Source organism: Phaseolus vulgaris, chromosome 7 (assembly GCF_051622355.1).
Source record: "Phaseolus vulgaris cultivar YP4 chromosome 7, ASM5162235v1, whole genome shotgun sequence".
NCBI lineage: Eukaryota > Viridiplantae > Streptophyta > Magnoliopsida > Fabales > Fabaceae > Phaseolus > Phaseolus vulgaris.
In genome coordinates, this window is record NC_143504.1 from 55,215,296 (window position 1) to 55,242,038 (window position 26,743).

Here is a 26,743-nt window from a genome sequence, read left to right on the forward strand (position 1 = left end):
CAGAAAGGAAATTCAGGATATACTGAGGTGATGCTTACGTTTAATTATGTGACGCAATTACAGCTGCAGCTTCTCCTTCAAGTTGAAATATAGCAAAGTTCATGTATGTAGTTAATTAACAGAATACAGTCTACTGTACCAGAAAAGAATTGGTTGCAAGCGATCTCAAATACATATATATGCTCTTCTCAATATCTATATACAACTGTATTAAGTATACTTCTAGTTGGTACGGGAGACTGAAGCTGGCCAGTCTTAGCAAACCCTTGTCGGATCATTATAAGCTATAGTTTTGATCTTGTTCTGACCTTGAGACTGCTTGGTAATTTGATCTTACATTCTGAATTAAATAATAATGCAGTACAAAACATTAATAACAGATAAAAAGAATAAAAGAATAAGAAAAGGAAACTGCATAATGAAATCAATAAAAAATCAGTCAGTACCTATTTTAGTCCCCTTAAGATACAACTGATGTTAATTTGGTCCTCTAATCAAAGTAGAACATCAATTTGATCTTTAATCATAGAAAAGGACGTCAATTTGGTTCTCGCAAGAAAATTGCATCAACTTAGCCTCTAAACCAAATTTTCCATTAGCGTCCTCATGGTCCAAAATAAAAGGACAATTTTGATCTCACTTCCATAATTTGAAAGACCAAATTGAAGCCAATTTTCTGGAGGTCCAAATTGATGACACTTCTATTTTGAAGGACTAACATAACATCCATATCAATTTTTCTATGATTATTCATTCTCACAAAAGAGGGATGAAGAAGAAAACGGAACTGAGGAGACCTACCCAATCTCCTACCTATAATTTAGGTAATATATCTTTAATTTTTATGCATTTTCATATCTCGAGGTACTATCATGAAATAATGTGCTATACTGTATGAATTAAAACATAATACTTACAGGATAAGCACATTCATTAGTGATATAATTATGGCAAGGTGTTTATTGTACACCTAAACTGAATGATAAAATTGTTAAAAGACCATAAAAATTAAAGATGTATTACCTAAATTATCAAAACATGTATTTCTTAGTTCTTAAAGAAATTTATTTTTTTCGTCAAAGAAATAATGCAGTAAAAGACAATTTTCAATTTGTATATTTCACTCTTTTAATATTTACTATTGCTGTATGTATTTTCACTATATGAGCCTAGGCCCAACTCTATGTAATGTATTCTACATTTCATATATAATACGCTCTTTTGTTGTGCTTATCTTATATTTCTACAACTATTATAATAGACTACTTCCAAAAAAAAACATACGAGCTACTTTATTACAGTAAAACTAGACAAGAATGACAATAGCAGAATGGAAGAATTAGGCAAGTAATACGTTGAATAGTTTTATGAGATTGGTCTGTACCTCTAGTAACGTGATGTAATAGAAATCCTCCATATGCTGCATCAGAGCACTTCCATCTCTGATTGAGCGGAATATATTTATTTCAGTTTGCAACAACTTCTCAATAAGCTCCTTCTCACCCTTCAACTGATACATCAAGGTTGGGAATGGTGAACATGTAAGAAAGACCACCTCTAGATTCTTAAAAGGAAGAATATGTCAACGTTACTAATAAAAATAGCCCAGTTTGATAGATTAAGAAGAATACAATGCTCTGTAATACAGTGAATACATATGACGTTAGACCCTTAGGACAAACACACTCCCCATATGCAATTACAGGGGCTGAATTAATGTGTATAGTTCCTAGGTGCCAAAACTACACATTTTTAGGCCAAATTACAAACTACAATAATTTCATGCAAAAACTGGAAACATGACAAAATCGTAAAGGTGTGCTTCAAAGCTTGGAAACCCCTTCCTTTCATCCCTGGCTGTCAATGAATAAGCCATCATAGAAACTGACTTGAATTTTTAAGGAGTATCTGACATGTATTTCTTGCTTTTCATAATTAAATTCATGTTATGAAGATTCTTTAGTCTCCAATGAAACACCCAAAAAGAAAAATCAGAAACATATGTAACATCTTTATCTTCATTGAAAATAACTGAAGACAAACATAGACCAAGGTTACATCCAACCAGAGATCAAGAAGAAAAGATGGAAACTTATTACTAATAGTTTCTCCATCTCTGAGCTTTATTTTTTAGAAATATATATGGTCTTCTTGAGTTTAGGTTTGGCTAAGTGTTGGGTGTTATGTGTTACCTTGTTTTTATGAGTTAGTTCTTGTTGTGGTAGCTTGGTTTTGTTTCTCGGTGTATTTTCATGTGGTATGGGTTTTAGTGTGATTCCCCCCGTGTTTTTTGTATTCCTTTTTCTTTGTAAACATTATGGATTCTCATGTATTGACGTAATTGTCGAACTTTGGAGTGTCAACCTAGTTAAAATTCTAAAGTTTCATAGTGACATCTAGCATGTGTTTTAAAAAAAACTGTTTAAAAAAAAACTTGTGAAGAATGGAGTATCTAGGGAAATGCTAAGGTATGAAAACGTAGGGACTTGCATCGTCTAGGAATCAATACCCCAGTCTTCCATAATCTCATAACCAAGCTGGGAATGGAGGACATTCATTCCTCATCTTGAGAGAGGGTGCTGAAATATGGGTGTAAATAGTGTGGACTTTAAGCCTAACTCAACCTCATAAAACCGGCTCATAGGGTTGAGGTTTGCACCCACTTATATACAATGAAAGGCTCTAATCTCTAGTCGATGTGGGATCTCCAACACACCCTCCTCACGCCGAGACTGCCAACTCGTGCGTGGGACTATATATTATGGGTGGTCCGATAGCGGCCCGATAGCGGGTGGCACGATAGGCCCAACACAAACACTCGCTAGGATAGACTCGAAATGGCTCTGATACCAAGTGGAAAGAAATAGATATAGATCCCACATCGACTAGAGATTAGAGCCTTTCATTGTATATAAGTGGGTGCAAACCTCAACCTTATGAGCCGGTTTTATGGGGTTGAGTTAGGCTTAAAGTCCACTTCGTAATATGGTATCAGAGCTCCTGATCTAGGAGACTCTGCTTCCGCAATTTTTTTTAGCCTTCATTGCTGCAATTTTTTTTTTTTTTTGTTGGACAGCCTTCATTGCTGCAACTTTTTATTTTCCTTATCCTTTCTTCATTGACCACCACCACCACCTTGCACCATTGACCGTTACTGCCACCGCCATTGACCACCGCCGACCACCACTGCCGTCGCTCGCCGGAACTTCCACTGCTCGCCGGAAACCGCCACCGGAAAATTTTTCCGGCGGATTTTTTTTTTGTGCGTGAACAGGATCAAATTTTGCCAATCTGAAAAAAGTTGGTTTTGAACTCTCATGGACTCCCTTAGTAAGCCATCTAGCTATTGTTCCTTTACTATGAGTGGTAAGAGTTCTAGTTTTTTATCCTTTAATGCTTCTAGTACTGAAAATATCTGGATTATAGACTCTGGTGCTACTGATCATATGACACCTCATTCCTCTTTTTTTTCATCCTACACTACTTTATCCGGTAAGCCATATATTACTGTTGCTAATGGTTCCACTACCCCCATTAATGGTTGTGGTAACATTCACCTTCAACCTTCATTTTCTTTAAAAAATGTGCTTCATGTTCCCAAACTATCCAATAACCTCTTGTCTATTCAAAAGATTACCCAAGATTTAAATTGTGCAGTGGTATTTTTCCCTTCCCATTGTGTTTTTCAGGATCTTGCCACGGGGAAGACTATTGGAATTGCTAAAGAGCAGGGCGGGTTATATTATTTACAACATGAAGAAAGTAAAAAGGGTGCTAGACTACAGGCACACACTTCTAATTTTCAGCAAGGTCGTGAATCTTGGTCATCCTCTCAGATATGGCTTCAACACAGACGTCTTGGTCATCCTCCATTTAGTACCCTAAAGTCCTTATTTTCTGTTTTATTTACAAAAGTGTCTGCTGAGTCATTTCATTGTGATGTTTGTCAGTTTGCTAAACACCATCGGACAACTTTTCCTCCCAATGGTAATAAAAGTTCTAAACCTTTTGATCTTATTCATTCAGATGTATGGGGACCTTCACCTATTCCTAATATCTCGGGTGCAAAATGGTTTGTTTCATTTATTGATGATTGTACTCGGGTTACTTGGATATTCCTCATGAAAGATAAGTCTGAAGTTTTTCACTTGTTTGTAAAGTTTTACAGAATGATTCAAACACAATTTGAAAGTCCAATTAAGAGATTGCGTTCTGATAATGGAAGAGAATATGTGAACCAAAACTTTTCCAAGTTCCTTGAGGAAAATGGAGTTGTTCATGAATTAACCTGTGTGGACACTCCTCAACAAAATGGGGTTGCTGAAAGGAAAAATCGTCATCTCCTTGAGGTTACTCGAGCTTTACTTTTCCAAACATCTGTTCCTAGATCTTACTGGGGGGAAGTAGTCCTGACTGCCACTTATTTGATTAATAGATTACCCTCTCGGGTTTTAGAGGGTGTTACTCCTATTCAGGTTATGACCACATTCTATCCTTCTATTCCTATGTTGAATAGTCTTCAGAATCGTGTCTTTGGTTGTCCTGCTTTTGTCCATGTTCATAGTCCTTATCGGGGTAAGTTAGATCCTCGCGCCATCAAATGTGTCTTCATCGGTTATGCCCCCAACAAAAAAGGGTACAAATGTTATCATCCTCAAAGTCGTAAAGTTTATATTTCCAAATATGTCACCTTCCATGAAACAGAGTCTTTCTTTCCTAGTTCTCAGCTTCAGGGGGAGAGTATTCAAGAAGCTGAGGACCTTGAGTTGCCACCTTTTCCTTTGTTGCAGGATTTCGTTCTTAGGGAGGATGACAAAGACCCTGCACCAACATCATTACCAGAGAAGAATAATGAAGACAAATATTTTTATAGCCACTGAGTACATCCCTTCGAGACTCCAATTGGCAGATATGTTTACTAAGGGACTTCCCACAAAACAATTCGAAGATCTTACTTGCAAGTTGGGAATGATAGATATACATTCACCAACTTGAGGGGGAGTGTTGCATAATCAGGAGAATTATGTTATAATTAAGTGCATATTCCATTTTATATTTATTAGGACAGATTTGTTAGTGATTTGATTTGTACAGCTTTAAACACCCATTATTTCTTGCTTTCATTACCTATTATTTCTTTCCTTAATTAGGTTGTAAAACAGTCTATAAATAGAGACTGTAATCACATTTGTAAGATATCTCAGAAATATATTTCATCTATTTCTTTCCACTCCCTTAATATACGAAATCAAAATTAATGACAATATTATAAGTGAATATGAGAATATAACAGAATAAACAATTATTTGAAAGTTGGAAAAGAAGAAACATACAAATTCACTGACTATAACATCTGGTGTTGATTCCCCAAGAACATCACCTTCATAACCATCTCCCAAAATATCTTTGTTTTCCTGGATGGCAAGCATTTGATATATTAGCAAGAGTAGGCGTTTGGAAATGTTCAATTGATTTAAACTTCAAGAAATTATTCCTGTTAGTCTCAAACAACTGACTTTCACTTCATATGTAATGCCATGTTCTTGATAAATTACATTGTAGAACTATCGAGACTAACAAATGTAACCATACCATTTCAGTAATTTTCACAAAATATTGTCATTAATAATAGCCAAATCAATGAGGCATTAAAATTGTCAACAAAAAGGATGAGTGCCTGACAAGACAGTAAATAATAAAGAGAAGAGTATATTCTTATATTTTGATTTTTAATAGAGATTCACGTGAGTGCAAAGAATTATAATAACCACTCACTAGGGTATTTCTTAAAACCCCAGCAGCAAGAAATACAGGTCGCTCCACATGACAATAACCCATTAACCGAGGAACTGTAGGTATAATATCTCTGTGATTCACAACTCGCCAGCTATCTTTAACTCTCTGCATATACAGGAGCAAAACAATTTGTTGCGTTCATCAAATGATAACAAGAAAAACACAAGAACAAGAATTAAAGAAAGCAATAGTATTTTAATAGAAAGTTCTATACATAGAGTACATTCTCAATGCAACATGCATAGCATACCCAAACTTCTTTATATAGAACTATGAAATAACAGAAAACCACAAAGAAAGTTAAAACAAAATACCATCTAATACAAGTGGTAGACGATAGACAGTCTAACTAATCTTAGCATTACTAGACGCTTAGATATTTGTTGGTTCTCTTCATTAGAAAATCATAATTTAGAATCAATACATTAAAATTCTCCACCTTGACTCCAAATTATGGAAGAGCTCCCACATCACCTTTCTTTATCCTCGAACAAAATAATTAATCTATTCCAAGCAACCTTTGAATATCAATTTTGGTAAGGACTTTGTAAATACATATGTAGAATTCTCCTATGAGGCTACCTTCACAATCCTAACCTCCCCAGACTCAACAATGTCTCTAATGAAATGCAATCTAGCATAATTGTGTCTAGTTTGTTCATGGTAAATATGATGATCAGTTAGATGTAAAACACTTTGACTTTTACAATGAATAATCACACAGACCTATAACACCCAATTCTCTTATTACCCCCTTCAACCATAGAGACTCCTTCACCCTTTATGTGAGCGATATACTCAACCTGGGTATATAAAGCCACCATAGATTGTAAACTGGCTTTTGCAATTCAAAATAGTGTGAAAACATACCTAAAAATCAACTTATCAGTATCAACATTCCCTGCATAGAAAACGGAATAACTAGAAAACTACAAAGTCAAAACACTAACACAGGTGGTAGACAGTCTAACTAATATTAACACTAGTAGACACTCTCAAGTGTCTTTTATGCTTTTCACAATCATGATTTAGAGTCGGTACATCACACAATCAACATTTCTACAAAATGTAAACAAAAACAAATATGTCTACTTTATCAAACATGATAAATTAATAAAGAAGGCAAAATATCTCTATGTCAAAGATTATAATATATAGGAAGATTTAGAATTTAAAATAATTGAAGTTCGTAATGGACAATCAATTCAATATAGTAGCAACATGGCAATGGAAACAACATTAACAAAATAGTTATACTATTTTCTAACCTTATTGTAAACTTCTGCAAATCTTTTGTTACCAACTCTAGGAGAACCAAAGTTGTACATAGTAATAGAAATTGTTCCTTGCCTGGTAGACAAAAAAAAATATTATGGCATGCGATAACTATCATGAATATAAAAAAAATATTATGGCATGCAATAACTATCATGAATATAAAAAAAATATTATGGCATACAATAACTATCATGAATATAAATTTTAGGGTTATTAATTGGTAGGTCCTATACTTTCAATGATAGTGTATATACAACTTATATCAATTCACTATATACGTTATAATCCTAACTAGGTTAGGACTATAGCCTCCATCAATCATTTGCAGCATCCCATATATTGTATATAAAAGAAAATATACAAAAGTGGAAGATTTAACCAAAAGCCACTAGGAAAACCAGAATGTGGAAGCCGACATTTATTTCTACAATAATCATAAGATTCCCTATACTTGTGTAGGGTATTATTGTTCAAGAATGAAAAATTAAAAATAGAGGTGTATACTAATGCAAATTATGCAGGGTATGTTATAGATAGGAGATCCACTTCACGATATAGCATGTTTTTGGATGGAAAGGAAATTTGCTGACTTGGAGAAGTAAAAAACAAAATGTAATTGCAAGGTCTAGTGCAAAGGCTGAATTCCGAACTATGGCACATGGGGTGTGTGAATTTTTATGGCTGAAAATTATTTTGAACAATCTTAAAGTGACATGTGAAGAATCTATGACTCTTTATTGTGATAACAAATCAGCTATTAGCATTCATCACAATCAAGTTAAACATGATAAGACCAAGCACATAGCACATAGAGATAGATTGATACTTTATTAAAGAAAAACTATATAGTGGTCTTATCACCATTTCTTATGTCCCATTTGAGCTTCAATTAGAAGATCTGTTTACAAAAGGTCTTCATACTAAATGATTTCATGATCTCACGAGCAAGTTTGGAATGATAGATCCATTCACGAGCTTGAGGGGAAGTGTTTATTAAGGAGAAAATATAGTTGATAAGCTACAATAAAATATTGTAATTAATTACACGTGTGTTGTTAGAAGATTCCAGAGATCTCTTTGTAATCTTTACTTTAGGGGTAGAGTTCTCTATATATACGCTGATGTACTGTTTCAAAAATTCAATTCAATAAAATCTTCTCTCAACCTGTCCAATCTTTGTCAATTGTAAATAAAATATTTTGCTAGTAAATGCATGCTCATCTGCAAGATTAAATGAAGTGTAAATTAAAAAGTTAAAAATTACAGAAATAAAGTGTATGAGAAATAATAAACTTACTTTGCTAATTGATTAGATGAAAGTTCAAGTGCGAGCAAGGTTGCCAATGCACCACCCAAACTATGACCAGTCACATAAACATGCCATTTGTGAAGGGACTTAGAATGATCATCTCTGGCACAAAAAATAACTTTTGTTTGTCAAAGCAAATCAAATTTTGAGATGTACTATTGACATAGTGTTGGACTCGAGAATTAGAGACATAAAACAGTAGCTGTATTAACAAAACAATCCGGTTTAATGACTGGATTTTCTGTACAAGCACTCAACAAACAAGGCTTTACCCCTTATAAGGAGTTTTTTCCTTCAAAGATCATATGCAACAAATCGAACCTTAATACCCTCCTACAGGTCTGTCAATAAACCGTGTGTATAATTGATAGAAACCCTATTAATAAAAAAGTAACAAAATATAACATTGAACACTGGAATCACACATAATAGATACACTAGTTGTTCCAGAGACAAAAGTCTCCCTTATCAGTTTTAATACATCAATACACTTGCTGCCCTAGAGACAAACATCTCCTACAAAGAGTATTCTCTGTCCACAAATCACAAACAACTTCACACTCGCCAAATATATACTCCAAATACACAACTACCAGCGGTTATTTTCCACGCATAATGCTGTGCTCCAATTTCTAATACAAAACTAACTAGCAGTAGTTATTTTTTACACATAACTGCCGTCCTGGAGTTTTTAATATAGAATTGATTTCTGAAGTAGTTATTTTCTACACATACCTGTCGTCCTGGAGTTTTTAATATAGAGTTGATTTCTAAAGCATTTATTTTCTACACATAAGTGGCATAATTGCGCCTATAACTGTCACTACTAAATCATAGCCTCCTAATACAGAATTATAATCTAACGTAGAACCTATCATATAGTTATCAATAAAATTATTTTCTTGCTAGTTCAAGTTGTACCTACATCCCAAACATAAGCTTTTGGGCTAGCTAGTTCGCGACAATTAGTAATTCATTTGTCACTTAATTCATAAAAACAATTAACTATGGGAAAGCAAATGGATTTTCAAAATATTCTAAGAAATATAAAGTTACAAGGCAGTGTGCTCGGTGCAACAAAAGTTCTTCACAAGTACAACTTACACATAACCAATTGCAAGCCGAATTAGAGAAATGATCCTGGTCCTTACTGAATCATACGCACTTAGAAAACCGCTGTGAACCTACAATAACCATAACATCATCAACAACAAATGAATACTATGTTCTTCAAGCTTTCAAAAAACCTACTAATCATGTCTGAATAACATAACCTTACAACAATTACCATACTTGAATCTCTTGCTTGAAATCTCCACCTATCCTTTCAGGATTTAGCCTGTGAAAGTCATAGGAAAGCTAGTTGTGAAAGGAAATCATATGGTTAAACCAAAAATCATTTAATCAATCCCTAAATTAATTATGATTTGACACAGCAGAAAAGAATATTTTCAGGGCAGCTGAGGTGGTATAACCTCAAAAACTGACATGTTTAATACATTTGAAGTAATAATAGTCAATAACAACAGAAACAATGATGGTGTACTTTCTCAATAAACTAAATAAAATATATTACTGCCTTCTGTCCCCCAAATATGCATGGTGTACTTTCTCAATAAACTAAATAAAATATATTGCTGCCTTCTGTCCCCAAAATATGCATTGCTTTTCGATAACTTTTCTACTTATTTTAAATTTTTTCTCTTTTCAATTTTTTTTTGCCAAATATTTTGTTTCAAAGTTATCAAATATATCTATTAGAAAGTGAACTTTAAGTCAAACTCAACTTCACAAAAACCACTTGTAAGTTGATGTTTTCATTCACTTATATACTACAATAAACTTTGATACCATCTTAAGAAATAGACTTTAAGCTTAATTCAACCTCACAAACCTAATTTATAAGGTGAGATTTGCTATAGTTTAACTATATCTCTAGTTGGTGTAGGATCTCCAACAATAACATACAAAATTAAGCAATATCAAATATGATTACATTTATCAAATACATACATGCACAATTACTCACAAGATTAAAACTACATTAAAACAATGAGATGAGATACATGTTACATACAATGATACAATGACCCCAAAGCAACACCTTTATGGCTGAAAATTAAACCAAACCACTAAATAAGTCACAACTAGGTTGGAAATGAATGTTACCCGGCTGGCACAAGCATTAGGTCAGTTCTTAAGTCCTTCCATTGAGACTGAAAAATAAAAAGTATGCGCATCTTTAACTGAACCCAGATGCTATACACCACCTAAAAGAACAAGAAATATGAACTACCTGTTCTGTTCCCCTAAAAGCAACCACCAACCTTCTTCGTGCAGAATCACGCCAGATTGCAACCTGAAAGTTCTAAAGACTTAGAAAATAGAAAGCAGCGAATAGAATAAGACACTAGCAATATATTACAGATGTACATTGCCAGTTGAAAATTCACAAAAACAGAGAAATGGACTTATTGAAGAGGATATAAACAAAACACCTGTGTGTCTGTGGATGCATTATCTAAGAAACATAATTTTTCAAACTCAGACTTAATAAAACTAGGTTGGCCCAGTGAAGTGGCCAGCATCGCCCAAGCCTCCATGGCACTTTCAGCACTAGAAAAAAGTTCTTTCATCTCTTCAGTTATTTTATCATCCAGCACTATTCCACTCTGTGAGCTGGGAAACTGCTGACTACTGGAATATTCCATGTCCTCGTCACCTGCTTTGGTAGAATCTTCTTTGATTTTCCTCTCTTCTGAAGAACCCCCTTCTTTTATTTTGGATACTGTTGCAGTCAAAAGCATTAAACCTCCAAAAATTGACTCAGTCTGCCTCATCAAATTTTGTGTTGCTTTTTTAACCTCAGGAAGTGAAGGCTGAAACACAGCAATGGCAGGTTGGCCACTTGTTTTATCATCTGTATCATCTGTGCCTACAGGCATTGCAAGACCAGATTGGACGTAAATGCTTTCTGCAATATTTTGCGATTGTGAGCCAATTTTGTTTAAAAACTCCAATCCATCCCACTTAAATTTCTCTGAAACAGAGAGACCTAACTTTTGAGCGATACTAAAATTAACAACATTAGCAAAATTCCTCCAAAATATTTTATTTGATAATTCTTCCTCACTAACTTTTGTTGGCAATTCAGAAGCATGTCCATTTTCAGTATCATTGTCATGTTTGATAAATTCCTTTGAGTTCCTCTGTTCCCTGCTAGTTTCATTGAAGGCTTCTGAAATGCCAGCTTCGATAGAAGGAATATTGAATGTAAAAGCAGATTCATTCAGTTCCCCTGCAGCTTCACTGTCATACTCACCATTATTAGTATCAGACTTCCCTCCCTTCAGAAGATATGAATTGTTAAAAGACTTTAACTGCCCAAATGCATATTCCACAAATTGGCGGGCCTGTACTGTTTCAGAACCAATAACCTTTCTGAATGCAGAATCAAAACCCTTTATCTTTAAAAAGTCTAAAACAAAAGGTATCTTCCACCACCTTTTCTCTTCATCAATTTGATCATAGCTTTTATATTTTACCTGAAACCCAAAACTTATCACAATCATGATTCATTACAATGTAGCCTCTCATTTACACAACACAACAGAATTTATACCAAATAAAGCACATATGTGGATAAATATCTCAAACATACATAAAGCATATAGCTTATATCAAAAGTCTTGAATGAAGTTCAAGTCAAATTTCACATTAAAACCTATATAGATTTATTTAAAAATACAACATCACTAAAGAGGAGACAGATTAATGCAAGTGCTAAAATATAAAAATGCATTTATTGTCATATGAAGTTGTAAGTTGTAAGGTATATCAGAGACGTATCTATTTCACCAAATTATTCATACAATGCATAGACATCATGCTGTCCACTAAATCCAATTGCCCAATAACTTTTCCCCATAAAATCTGTACTCTTAAGAAACATACCTCCATCTGAACCTTTCCACCACCTCCCATTCCTTCCAACTCGACCAGTATTTCATGAACATCTCCTATAACAAAACGCATTTTTGCTAAGTTTTTGCAGCCATAAGTTTAACCATAAATCTCAACTTTTTGCACTATAAATCTCAACTTTTTGCACTTCTAGTAAATATATTCATAAGCAATTTTCCCACTTCTTCTGACAGATGAACATGTATATAAAAGAAAATGGAGCAGAAATTGAACCCATTTCAAAATTTTAAGCAATACAAGAATCTTTCAACACTTCACTAATTAATTGTCAAAAGATTTTCTGGTCCTCACCATCACAGAGCAACTCTAGATCAACACCTGCATTCCCCATTCGTTTGTGAGGAGTTACAAGATTTGCATCCCAGGCTGCAACCTAAGATATAGTGCCAGATGTTAGAATATTGACATAAACTTTTCAAGATAATTTTACTTTCAAACATATATTTTCATGATTTTTCATTTTTGAAACAATCAAATCCCTATTATTCGTGGATATAATCAAATCCTTATTATTCAGGGATATAATCAAATCCTTATTATTCAGGGATATAATCAAATCCTTATTATTCAGGGATATAATCAAATCCCTATTATTCAGGGAAATAATCAAATCCCTATTATTCAGGGATATAATCATTATACACTTTAATTATTAATTATAATCTGCTAAATATGGAATAATAAAATATGATTGCTCACACTTCCCCTAAGTTGGTGAATAAACATTTTCCATTCTCAACTTGGAAACAATCCTTTGAAAGTTGTTGCTATTCAGCCCCTTTGTTAGAAGGTCTGCAAGGATCTCTTCATTGGAGACATATGGAAGGCAAATTTGATCATTGTCTAATCTTTCTTTGATAAAATGCAATCAATTTCAATGTGTTTGGTTCTATCATGTTGCACCGAATTATGGACTATGCTAACAACAAATTTATTATCACAGTGAGGTCTCATTGGTTACTCCCACTTTATTCTTAAGTCTTCCAAGATGATTTTCAGCCACAGCAGTTCTAGATCCCTTGTTCCATTTCCCTGAACTCTGCTTCAGCACTAGATCTTGCTACCACATTCTGTTTTTTACTCTTCCAAGTTACAAGATTCCCACTTAGGAAAATACAATATCCAATGGTTGATCTCCTATCCACAATTGACCCAGCATAGTCAACATTTTTATATACTTTGAGATTTACATTCCCATTTCATTTGAATAAAATTCCCTTACCTAAAGTACCTTTTAGATATAGAACAATTCTTAGTTCAGCCTGCAAGTGAGTCTCCTTTGGTTGGGGCATGAACTGACTTACTAGACTCACTACAAATGTAGCTTCAGGTCTAGTGTGAGACAAATATATAAGTTTGCCAACCAATCTCTAGCATAGCAGTATCTTTTTCTGCATTTTTGAACTTTAGATATGGATCAATTGGTGTACTTGCAGGCTTGCATGATATCTTACCAGTTTCCTTTAGCAAATCAATAATGTATTTATGTTGGTTTAGAATGAGCTACTTCATTTTCCCAAGGACTTGATTTCAAACTCCTTGGCTAGATGTTCGCTTAATAGTTGTTGTTCCTCTTCATCGGCACTTATCACTATAATATCATCCATATACATCAGTAACACTATTACTCCACCTGACTTAGCGTCTTTAACAAAGAATGTGTGGTCTCCTTGGCTTTGTTTTGAAGCCCAAACCTATCATAACTTTAGTAAACCTTCCAAATCATGCTCGTGGTGATTGGTTTAGTCCATGCATTTCCTGTTTCAATTTGCAAACTATTGACAGCAATTTTCCCACCATATCCAAGGGACAATTCCATGTAAATCTCCTCTTCAAGTTCTCCATGAAGGAAGACATTTTTTACATCAAATTGTTGCAAGTTTCAGCCACAAGAGATTATATTACCCCTACTATATTCATTTTTTCAACTGGGCCAAATGTTTTCAAGTAATCCACTCCAGATGCTTAAGCGAATCCCTTGGCTACTAACCTTGCCTTGTATCTTTCAATGTATCCATTAGTCTTGTATTTTATAATATATGCCCATTTACATCCTACGGATTTTTTTTCCTTTTCATAGAGTAACCAATTCCCAAGTACTATTCTTTTACAGTGCCTCCATTTCCAAGTCCATGGCCTATCTCCATGTCAATCAATGCCTTAGATAGGGAGGTAGGAGTTGTGGTAGTGTTTAGGCTTGTAAGGAAGACTATACTAGTAAGTGCAAAGTGTTTAAAGAATAGATAATTGGCTAAAAAGTATTGTGGCTTGGTTGTACATTTTGTAGTCTCTGCCTAATGGCAATTGGAATGTCTAGGTCCTCATAGGTTGGTATCAAACTAGATTTAGGTTCCTGTGCAGTTGAGAAATCAGAGATTGATTCACTAGAGATTATAGGTTTAGGAAAAACAGTTGGATTGAATCCATGGACATTTTGGAATGGCCTTTGTCTTCCTTGTGTAAACAAGATTTTTCCCAAATCTTTTAACATCTTTGTTGCATAATTAGGAGATAATTATTCCATAATTAGTGCAGATTTTGTTTTTTTATTTATTTGGACATTTGATATCTTTTGGTGATTTGATTTGTATAACTATAATTATTTATTATTTCTTGTTTTAATTACCTATTATTGCTTCTTTTAATTACCTATTATTTCTTTCCTTAATTAGGTTGTAAATAGTCTATAAATTTATATTGTAATTACATTTGTAAACACATTCAGAAATATATTCAATCTTCTTTCAATTTGGTATCAGAGTCATGTAGAACTTATCCTAACGAGTGTTTGATGGGTTTATCAGGTTGGCAATCTTGACATGAGAGGGGTGTGTTGGAGATCTCACATTGACTAAAAATTAAGACATTTCATAATATATAAGTGGAAGCAAACCTCACCTTATAAGCCAATTTCATGAAATAGAGTTAGGCTTAAAATTCACTTCCTAATATGGTATCAGAGTTCCCCATTTGGGAGACTTTGCTTCTACATCGTTGACCGCCACTACCACCGTTGATCGCTGACCACCGCCGTTGACCACTGCCATTGACCCGCTCACTGACCCCTAGACCCTAAACCCCCGCTATTTTTCCAGGGGATCTTTTTTTTTGTGAACAAGACCCTCGCAATGGTATTTTTTTCATTCCCATTATGTTTTTCGGATCTTGCCACGAGGAGGACTATTGGAATTGGTAAAGAGTATGATGGGTTATATTACTTACAACAACAAGAAAAAAAAAAGTGTGCTAGACTGCAGGCACACACTTCAAATCTTAAATCCATCTTGAGTGGATTTAGTGCTTTCTTTTTCAGTCCCCTTTCTCATAATGTTTCTTTTTCAGTTCCTTTTCTCAGAATTTGTTTCTTTTTTAGTCCTTGTTTCTGGTGTTTCTAGTCCAAGTCTAAAATCAAAAGGCAGTGGAGGAGAATCATCTTTCTTTGTTTTAACTTCTCATTTAAGATGATCTAGGCTTAACTTTGTTTCTCAAAAAAAGTGGCATCTCTTGACATAGAATTTTTTGAAAGGTGGGTGATGACATTTATATCCCTTTTGTGTGGGTGAGTATCCTACAAAGACACATTTTAAGGCTTTAGGATCAAGTTTTCCACTAGCACCACTAAGGACATGGACAAACAATACACACCTAAATATATTGGAATGAGATTATTTAGTGTAGTCACATTGGGATAAAAAGAAAACAAAACCTCCATAGAACTTTTTGAGGCTACAACACTATAAGGTAGTCTATAAAACAATTCGGGAATATGGAGAACATTTTTCATGGTTATGGATGGATTTATTTTAACTTCTCCTTCTCTACAGTGAAGGAAGTTCCATCTGCATTGAATATTTTCTTATTGTTAAGGCAAGGGGTGTAGGAGGAGAATTTTTAGGTTGGGGAGAACCTCTACTAGGTGGCTTTCCATGAGTCTGGGATTTCTTTCCCCTATTTCAATTGTTGTGTCAAATGAATCCGCCATGGCTATAGCAAGACAAAGGCATTGAATGACAATATAAATCAAGACAACAATTAAGGCTACCTTCAAAAGGATGATCAACAACAATGAAGGTTGTCGTTTAGGATTTTGGATTACTTACCGCAATGAAGGATTACCTCAATGGTAACCACAATAAGGATGAGTGGATTTGTGGAAGGTAGGACAGAAAGTAAAAATTAAATTATGTTATCCCTTCATTATGTATTCAACCATATGACATACAAATATGGGATTTGGTGTCATTTTATCTCCAAGATTTCAACATCTATATTCGTCCTTGAGTTATTCCAATCTAGTTTAGGTAAGGAAATGGAGGAATCTTACATTTATCCTTGGAAATGTCTCATAAATCCTAAGGATCAGCCTTCAATCCCACCAAAAGCCTTTAAATCTTGTCTCCAAGCTTTGTCTTGTGGAGTGGTTGCTCCTACTCTATCCCGACTACCTAACCCGTGCATGAAAAGGGATTCTTTAGCCTTCACTATCCCAGAAGATGTTTACAAGGAAGGACTTGAAAGATGAAAATTCAATCTCCATGGAAGATTCATTCTTGCCAAAGGTCAAAAGCCTATGAAATTGGATGATATGCATAATAAGCTTGGTGCTCTTCAGATTCATGTTCTGGAATGGCACATGATATTGTGTGGACGTGGCTTTGAGCTTTGTTATAGCCCCAAACACATCTTCTCCCCAAAACCATCAGATTTGGTTTTAGAACAATAACCATAGAAACAAAAATATTTTTACTGATCTTAAAGAACTCCTCACCCAAACAGTTCTCAATTGAACAAGTCTAAGGTATTCCAAGGAACATGAACCCTCCCACACAGAACTATATAATTTTCATCTAACAACTAACCAATTTCCTCTACTAACAGTCTGTGCTCTACTAATTGACAGCTGAATCAACTAACTATTACACATTTTAACTTTTCTTATTTATTTCTCTAATACAATTTTAATAAAAGGTTGTCTTGTTCTATCAAATTCTTGCAATGGTACCTTCCACTGAATATGTATGTGCGAATAGAGGAAAGTGAGAAAGAGTGTTCGTGCTTGTTAACCTGTAAAGACTGGCTTGGAGGCTGCTTAATATTAAAAGTAAACTCCTCATTCCATGTTGGCTCTTTTGTCCTGCCATTAATTAATTTTACATAAATGAACCCAATGTAATGACGAGCTGTAATAGTAATTTAGAAAACAGTAAACAAACATACCACTGAAGTTAAGACATTAAATTTAGCAAAGTAAGTGGAAGACGAGTGTTCAGTTGGAAGAGAAATATCCATTTAGCTAATATAAAAAATTTGGAAGAAAGTGATAATCCATGTCAAAACTGTTTAGGAAGTTTTATATTTTATCCTTATTATATTTTTATTTTGTATCACAGCTGTATCTTACTATTAATATTAGGATTATGTATTTAGAAACAATCCCACAATCATAGGGATTTGTTTCTCTAGAATTAGTTGTCCATATTTCCTAAAATAACTAGCAAGCTCTCATGTATATATAGGTCTAATGACCTCATAATTTATATAGAAGAAAATATTATTCCTTCTAAACTTGATATGGTATCAGAGCTCCTGATCTTTAGGAGTCTCTGACCGTGCCTGAAAACCCTAAGTTGCAGCCGTCATTGCTGCACAACATTGAGCCTTGCTGCAGCCTTCATTGCTGCACAACCTTGGCCTAATCGCAGCCTTCATTGCTGTGTAGCCTTCACCGCGGCTACTGTTCACCGCGGTTACTGTTCACCACGCACTGTTCATCACGGTTACTGTTCACCGCCGTTACTGTTCATCACTGTGATGGCTGAGATCACTGAGATCGTGAATCCTATTGGGGACAGATCCCAAACTGCTGGAGAATTGCAGAATGTTCATTCTGCTTATAGATTAAATGGAAAAAATTATCTCAAATGGTCTCAACTCATTAGAACCATCTTGAAAGGAAAAGGAAAGGTCAGTCACCTGACTGATATGGCCCCTGATGAACAGGATGCCAAGTTCAAATCATGGGATGAAGAAGACTCCATGATCATGGCATGGCTGTGGAATTCAATGGTCCCAGAAATCAGTGATACCTGCATGTTCCTTAAATCAGCAAAGGAAATTTGGGAGGCAGTAGAACAAACCTATTCTAAGGCCAAGGATGCTGCTCAAATATATGATGTAAAAGTGAAAACCGTGGCTGCCAAGCAGGGAAACAAATCTGTTACAGAATATGCCAATCAACTCAAGTCCCTATGGATGGAATTGGATCACTACCGAGTTATAAAAGCAAAATGTTCAGAAGACTCAGCAATCCTTAAGGAGTATATTGAACAAGATAGAGTCTATGATTTCTTGGTAGGCCTGAATCCTGAATATGATCAGGTTCGAATCCAAATCTTGGGAAAAGAGAAGGTCCCAAGGCTTAATGAAGTGGTAGCTATTATTCGAAGTGAAGAAAGCAGGAGAGGACTGATGTTGGAGACCCCAACTACTGAAAGCTCAGCAATGAAAGCTGAAGGAGGAACAGCCATGCTAACTAACCAGAAGAAAAGCGGGTTTTCCAATATAGAGAAAAAACAGGAGGAAGTCTGGTGTACCTACTGCAACAAGCCGCGCCACACAAGGGAAAAGTGCTGGAAATTACATGGAAAACCCCCAAGCAGAGAATGGGGCCAGAAAGGAGGCCCTCCAAAAAGGGAAGGACAAAGACAAGCACACATTGTTAATGGACAAGGAGAAGAATTTGTCCAGCTGAATCATGAAGAGATAGAAAGGGTAAGGTCCTTCCTTAGTAAATTGGAGAAGCCCTCAGGTATGTGCTCCTTAACATATTCTGGTAAGTTTCCATTTTCTTTTGGACTTACTGCTTCAGATACACCCTTTACTCATTTCTGGATACTAGATTCTGGTGCTACTGACCATATGACCCCTCTACCTAAATACTTCTCCACATATATCCCATGTCCTAGCAACAAGAAAATTTCCACAGCAGATGGAACATGTATAACTGCCGCAGGTCAAGGAGAAGTCCAAATAAGCCCATCTATAACATTAAAACATGTCCTTCATGTCCCTAAATTGTCCACCAATCTGATTTCTGTACAGAAACTCACAAAAGATCTCTCTTGTAACGTTGTTTTTCATAACAACTATTGTGTATTTCAGGACAAAAACTCAGGGAGGACGATTGGACATGCTAGAGAATGGAATGGCCTATACTACATGGAGGATCCTAATCTTGGTATCAATAGTCACTCTCTCATATCTGAATCCACCATGACCAGTAAAGAGAAAGCTCAACTATATCATTGTCGGCTAGGACACCCTTCATTTCAAGTTGTAAAAGTGCTCTTCCCTTCCTTGTTTCAGAATTTAAATGTGGAGAGTCTCCATTGTGAGGTGTGTGAGCTTGCGAAACACAAGCGTGTACCTTTTCCCATTAGTAATAAAATGAGTCCCTTTTTTTCTTATCCATACTGATGTCTGGGGTCCTGCTAATATTCCTAATATCTCAGGTGCTAAGTGGTTTTTAACCTTCATAGATGATTGTACACGGGTGACTTGGGTTTTCCTATTGAAACATAAATCTGAGGTTAGCTCCATTTTTGTTCAGTTTGTGTCTATGATTAAAAATCAATTTGGAGTTAATATCAAGAGAATTAGGTCTGATAATGCCAAGGACTACTTTAACCTGGTGCTAAACTCTTTTTGCCAAAAGGAAGGGATAATTCATGAGTCTTCATGTGTTAACACACCCCAACAGAATGGGATTGCAGAAAGAAAAAATGGGCACTTATTAGACCAAACTAGAGCTCTACTTTTTCAAAATCATGTCCCTAAGAAATTTTGGGGGGAAGCCCTTCTTACGGCCACCTACCTAATCAATAGGTTACCCTCTAAAATCTTAGCATCAAAAAGCCCCATGGAAGTCCTATCCTCCTTCTACCCACACCTAAACCCTACAAATAAACTCCAACCTAGAATATTTGGGTGTGTATCCTTTGTGCATGTTCATAGTAATGAAAGGGGAAAGTTGGACCCTAGGGCTGTCAAATGTGTATTCTTAGGGTACTCAACCACACAAAAAGGATACAAGTGTTTTCACCCCCCGTCAAAGAGATTCTTTGTGTCAAGGGATGTCACATTCAACGAACAAGAGAGCTACTTCCAGCCTCATCTTCAAGGGGAGAATGTAAGAGAGGAAGATGAGCCTCTCATGCTTCCAAATATGGCATTTGGACCTGAAATTGGGACAAATAGCATTGCTGTCCCTGAAACTGAGACAAGAACAAAACAAGCACCTGAACCAGCAGCAAGACCTGAATCAGCTCCTGAACAGGCACCTGAATCAGCAGCTGAATCTGCACCTAATGGTGGTGGGAAATTCGGAAAAAATCTGGTATATTCAAGAAGAGGAAAGGTCATTCCAGAATCTATCCATGTCCAAGAATCCAACCTACCATCTTTACATGAGGTAACAGTTTCTAATCCTAGAAATTCCAATAATTCTAATGAGTTTATTTTGGAAAATTCAGAAGCACAGGAGGATCAAAACCTGGATCTTCCTATTGCCCTTAGAAAGGGAACCAGAACCTGCACCCAACAGCCACTTTACCCTCTATCAAATTTCCTATCCTTTGAAAAATTCTCTCCTACCCATAAAACCTTTCTCACAAACTTAAACTCTACACCCACACCTTCCTCTGTATCTGAAGCATTATCTGACAGGAAATGGAAACAAGCCATGGATGTGGAAATGGAGGCACTAAACAAGAACAGGACCTGGGAGCTTGTCACCTTACCAACTGGAAAAAAACCAGTAGGGTGTAAGTGGGTATACGCTGTAAAGTATCGGGCTGATGGGACTATTGAGCGTTACAAGGCAAGGTTAGTAGCCAAAGGATTCACTCAAACCTATGGAGTGGATTACTTGGAGACATTTGCTCCGGTTGCTAAGATGAACACGGTCAGAGTAATATTGTCATTAGCAGCAAATCATGATTGGGATATGCAGCAGTTCGATGTGAAGAATGCATTCCTACATGGAGACCTTGAAGAAGAAATATACATGGAGTTGCCCCCTGGCTATGATGGACAGGTTGCTGCTGGAACCGTTTGTAAGCTAAAAAAGGCTCTATATGGGCTGAAACAATCCCCAAGAGCATGGTTTGGAAGATTCACCAAAGTTTTGACAAGTTTGGGCTACAAACAGAGCCAAGGAGATCACACTTTATTTACTAAACATTCAGTTTCAGGAGGAGTAACAATATTATTGGTGTATGTAGATGATATTATAATAACTGGAGATGACAAAGAGGAGCAGCAAACGTTAAGTCAATGTCTTGCCACGGAATTTGAAATTAAGACATTAGGGAGACTTAAATATTTTTTGGGAATTGAAGTGGCCCATTCCAAGAAAGGAATCTTCATATCTCAACAAAAATATATTACTGACTTGCTTAGAGAAACAGGAAAGACAGCCTGCAAACCAGCAAGTACTCCAGTTGATCCAAATATAAAGTTGGGAAGTGCGGAGGAGGATAATGCCGTGGACAAGGAAATGTACCAAAGACTCGTGGGCAGGCTTATTTACTTATCTCACACTAGGCCAGACATTGCTTTTGCTGTGAGTCTAGTCAGTCAATTTATGCACCAACCAAAGGAGGCACATTTGCAAGCTGCCCTTAGAATTGTGCAGTATTTAAAAGGGACTCTAGGAAGAGGGATTTTGTTCAAACGAAACAAAAGTGTTCGTCTTGAAGCATACACGGATGCAGATTATGCAGAGTCAGTTGTGGATAGGAGATCAACTACTGGATACTGCACCTTCCTTGGTGGAAATCTAGTGACTTGGAAGAGTAAAAAACAAAGTGTAGTAGCTAGATCAAGTGCTGAAGCAGAATTTCGAGCAATGGCCCAAGGAATATGTGAACTTCTATGGCTGAAGATTATATTGGAAGACTTGAAGATAAGATGGGATGAACCTATGAGGTTATATTGTGACAATAAATCTGCAATTAGCATAGCCCACAACCCAGTACAGCATGATAAAACTAAACATATCGAGGTGGACAGACATTTTATCAAGGAAAAGTTAGACAGTGGCTTGATTTGCACCCCATATGTGTCCACTCAGAGTCAACTTGCAGACATACTCACCAAAGGACTGAACTGCAGTAACTTTGAAAGAATTATATCCAAGCTGGGAATGGAGAACATCTATTCACCAGCTTGAGGGGGAGTGTCAAAACTGTTTAGGAAGTTTTATATTTTATCCTTATTATATTTTTATTTTGTATCACAGCTGTATCTTACTATTAATATTAGGATTATGTATTTAGAAACAATCCCACAATCATAGGGATTTGTTTCTCTAGAATTAGTTGTCCATATTTCCTAAAATAACTAGCAAGCTCTCATGTATATATAGGTCTAATGACCTCATAATTTATATAGAAGAAAATATTATTCCTTCTAAACTTGATAATCCAAAATACTTCAAACTTCAGAAAATGCTTCCAGGGACAATATGAAATATCTTTTAAAGAAAAGTCAAAACAGTCACATAACACAATTGACTCTGAAAAAGAAAATGCAATGTAACATTGACTCTTAACCATGAGATGGTGGGCTTTGAATAAGTGAAATGAACAAAACAGAAATATGATAAATGCTCACCCCCATTTGATACCGCTTTTAGCCATCTGAGAATCCAGCTGTATGACTATGTATGGATCACTGGTTCCCTGGATGACAAAAAAATAACAGATATAAAGAAATGATAGAAATCATAGAGAAATAAGTTGTTGTATGAATTAACTAAAAAATTGGGGGCAACAGGGATAACTGTCAGATACAAGATGAAGCAACATGTAGTTTCATCTCATCAGAGAACTATAATTAGGGTGGTAATTTAAAAAACAAAACCAACCCATGGATCCATGGCAGGAAAATTGAACCCTTTTTTCAACTTTATGAAGAGTTGACCATCATAAATTTCATGAACAAATTCCCTGCAGATACCCAAAATAATATGGTTAAACATGCCATTATTCTAAGGAAATCTTGTGAAAATAATTACTACAACAAGTCTTCGTTTGATTAAATAAGGGCAACAACATAGGATCAAATGACACCATCAGATTTGTTAGAGACATTATAGATATATTTTATATATGGGCTTGGGCCCATGCCTATGTTATTTTATATATTATGTGTATATATGTTCCTCAGTTTTGCAAATACATAAAAGGGGATTCTATCACATGGATACATAACATTTCTCTCTATATGGTATTTAGAGCCTAATCTAAATTTGTGCCTTCCCAAGGACCCAGTGTTCATATTGAGAGAGGCTCTTTGAGTTGCATCAAAGAGATGTTTTACCAAAACTATCATCCGCCTTTTTCCAAAAAGAAGAGCATGTCTTAAAGGATCTAAGTACTTTTAAGACATCTTGTTGAATCAAATACCACAAAACAACACAACACTTAAAGTCCAGTTTGTACCATAGAGGTTTATCTTCATTCGGATCAACACCGACTACCTTTTCCAAATGATCATGGTATTCTTAACCAACGAACTATAACTCCACAGATGCGCACCAAGTCAAGTACAAGTAGTTTGTTCAGTTTAGTTGTCATGGTAATATAGGAATAGAAAAAAAAGGAGCAGACATAGTACAAGTCATTTCAAAGACAAAGAGACAAACAGATCTAAGAAGAAAAGGAAAAACCCAAAGGCACGAGGAGACAGCCTTGACTAGTTAAGTGCGTCAAACCAGGAAGACAACTGTAGAAACATGCTCAAAAACACCAACAAGATACACAACAGCAATCCTTTGTGATTCCGACATCAGGAAGGCAGCACCTTGGACACGCACACACAGCACCTTGGGCATCATGATGCTCTAGGTCACGACACCACCAGGGTTGGGTTGCTCTCCTTGAGACACACCAAACCTTGACTTCGCCAGACAAAGCGGCAGCGGCCAACAACGAATAGCGGATAATGATAGTCCATCTAGAAGGCTCTTCATACCAACTTCAATTTAGATGTGATGAAAAACCAGTGGATTACATACTCAATTGATGTATATTTCCTATTTATGAAGTAGGAAAGAGTACATTAGAAGGAAAAGTTATACGTACATAGACCCAAGAAACATCTTTATATAAGTTGTACAATACATAATAATCATAATTTTAACATATATTTTAGAGGAGATTGGGCTAATGAATTCCAAACCCATTGAGACACCTAAGGATCCCAATGCTAAACTTCTACTAAGTCAAAGGGAGTCACGTTCAAATCTTGAGAGGAAAAAAAGACTGGTTGGAAACTAAACCACCTTATGGTTATGATCACTTATCTTGACATCTCCTTTGTGCTTTGTGTGGTCAGTCAATTTCTTAATTCTAATGTGCGAGACATTGGAATGCAGTCCATTCACTCTTTAATGTACATTAAAGGAGTCCCTACACAATAATCATACTCGAGTTGTGGGATACTCAAATGAAAATAGGGAAGTCGCACCTATTGACAAAAGATCCACTTCTAGATAAGAAGTAGAATTTAGTGGCAAGATTTAGCGCAAAAGCATAGTACAGAACAATGGCTTCTTCCTCTTGTAAGATTATATGGATCAAACAATTGCTTAAATAACTGAGATTGTTCTAATAATATATGTTGGCCATTGATGACATTATCCTTACAAACATGATTACCATGGCATCTCACAGGTAAAGCAACACCTTTGTCACAGACCAAAGATCTTGATATTTCTTGGGGATTAAGGTAGCAAATCCAACATTGGTATCATTATCTCTTAAAGGAAATATCCACTGGATATTTTTTAGGAATTGGGTTAATGAATTCAAAATCTATTACCATATACATGGATCCCAATGTCAAACTCCTACCTAATGAAGGGGAGCTTCTTTCAGATCTAGGGAAGTACAAAAGATTAGTTGAAAATTTGAACTATCTTACTATTACTCGTCTTAATATTTCCTTTGCAGTCAATGGGATGAGTCAATTTCTTAATTCCACATGTGTACATCATTGGAAAGCAGTCATTCATATATTGAAGTATATTAAAGGTTTTCTTGGAAAAGATTTGTTATATGGTCACAGTATCCATACTAAAGTTGTTTGGTCGACAGGATCTCCTTCTAATAGAAGATCCACAAAGATTAGTTGTGCCTCTGTTGGTGATAACTTGATCTCTTCAAAGAGCAAGAAACAAAATGTTGTGACGAGATTTAGTGTAGAAGCAAAATATATAGCAATGATCTCACTACTGGCTTAAATAGTTATTTAAAAAAATTACAATTTGGAGAGGTCACTCATGTCATGACACGTATATATGACAATCAGGTTGCTCTTCATAATAGCTCAAATCTTGTCTTCCATGAAATGACAACATATTGAGATTGATTGCCACTTTATTCGAAAAAAGATTGTATCTAAAGACATCAAGACTAAGTTTGTTAATTTGAATGATGAATTAACAGATAATTTCAATAACTTTTTACAGGAACCTAAAATTGATTATAGTTGTAACAAGCTTAGTACATACGATTTATATGCACCAGATTAAAGAGGAGTGTTAGATGTAACAAGTTTAACCCTATGTGTTCATTATACAAGGAACTAATCCTATACCTCTTTTTACTTTATTTTCAGAATAATGATTAATTGGCAAATACCTTCACCAAACAATTGTAGGGCCCTATGATGGACTATATATGTAACAAGCTTGATGCATATGATTTGTATGGGCTTGGGTCCATCCCTATGAATTGCTATGTAATATGTATGTGTTCCTCAATTTTGTTAATACACACAAAGGGGATTCTATCATATGAATATATGTAATTTCTCTCCACAAGAATCTTTAAAATAAGCATTGGATATATTAAACTAATAAAAGAATGAACAATGAGTGCATGTGCAACCATGATTGGAAAGCAAATGAATCATACTCAGAGAGGTAGACCGTCTTGCAACCAGCAGCATCAACTTCCCGCTTGCCTATATTTTCCTGCAACATGTTGTAATGGGCACAAACAAAAAAGGTTTGAGAAGGTGTTTGAATACATCTTTCAAGAAATCATTATCTTCATTTTAATAGTGATCAATTTATTCCATTCTACTCATAATATCATGAAGAAACAACAAGAATAATATAAGTAGCATACATACGCAGACAAGGCATTTAGCCTATCGAGACTTGTTGGATAAGTGAAAGAGAGGTTAGTATTTTAAATGCGGTGGACCATACAACCATATGCACAAATTTATATGCCTCATGAAACAACTCTAGATTATATTGGTGGGTGATGAAATCCAGATGGAATGCGACAAGGAGAACCTGTT

At 35.5% G+C, this 26,743-nt stretch overlaps 1 protein-coding gene across 4 annotated transcripts in view; it reads right to left on the bottom strand.

Annotated features, from left to right (window-relative positions):
- LOC137830378 (putative triglyceride lipase) overlaps positions 1-26,743 on the bottom strand; it is a 31,688-nt gene continuing 4,945 nt past the window's right edge. The window contains exons 2-18 of one of the 4 annotated variants that reach the window (XR_016522919.1): positions 26,350-26,408; positions 23,295-23,376; positions 23,042-23,109; positions 17,432-17,501; positions 12,659-12,740; positions 12,338-12,402; positions 10,882-11,928; positions 10,680-10,742; positions 10,553-10,599; positions 9,672-9,722; positions 9,488-9,567; positions 8,372-8,485; positions 7,065-7,146; positions 5,776-5,901; positions 5,334-5,414; positions 1,385-1,510; positions 1-340 (exon numbers count right to left, since the gene is read on the bottom strand). Coding sequence is in view for 3 of the 4 variants with exons in the window: in XM_068637670.2 (XP_068493771.2) it covers positions 278-340; positions 1,385-1,510; positions 5,334-5,414; positions 5,776-5,901; positions 7,065-7,146; positions 8,372-8,485; positions 9,488-9,567; positions 9,677-9,722; positions 10,553-10,599; positions 10,680-10,742; positions 10,882-11,928; positions 12,338-12,402; positions 12,659-12,740; positions 17,432-17,501; positions 23,042-23,109; positions 23,295-23,376; positions 26,350-26,408 (2,301 nt within the window). In the remaining variant the exon portion in view is untranslated. Of the gene's footprint in view, positions 341-1,384; positions 1,511-5,333; positions 5,415-5,775; positions 5,902-7,064; positions 7,147-8,371; positions 8,486-9,487; positions 9,568-9,671; positions 9,723-10,552; positions 10,600-10,679; positions 10,743-10,881; positions 11,929-12,337; positions 12,403-12,658; positions 12,741-17,431; positions 17,502-23,041; positions 23,110-23,294; positions 23,377-26,349; positions 26,409-26,743 lie in introns of those variants that run through there. The other 3 variants (XM_068637670.2, XM_068637671.2, XM_090304298.1) reach the window with 3 other exon arrangements.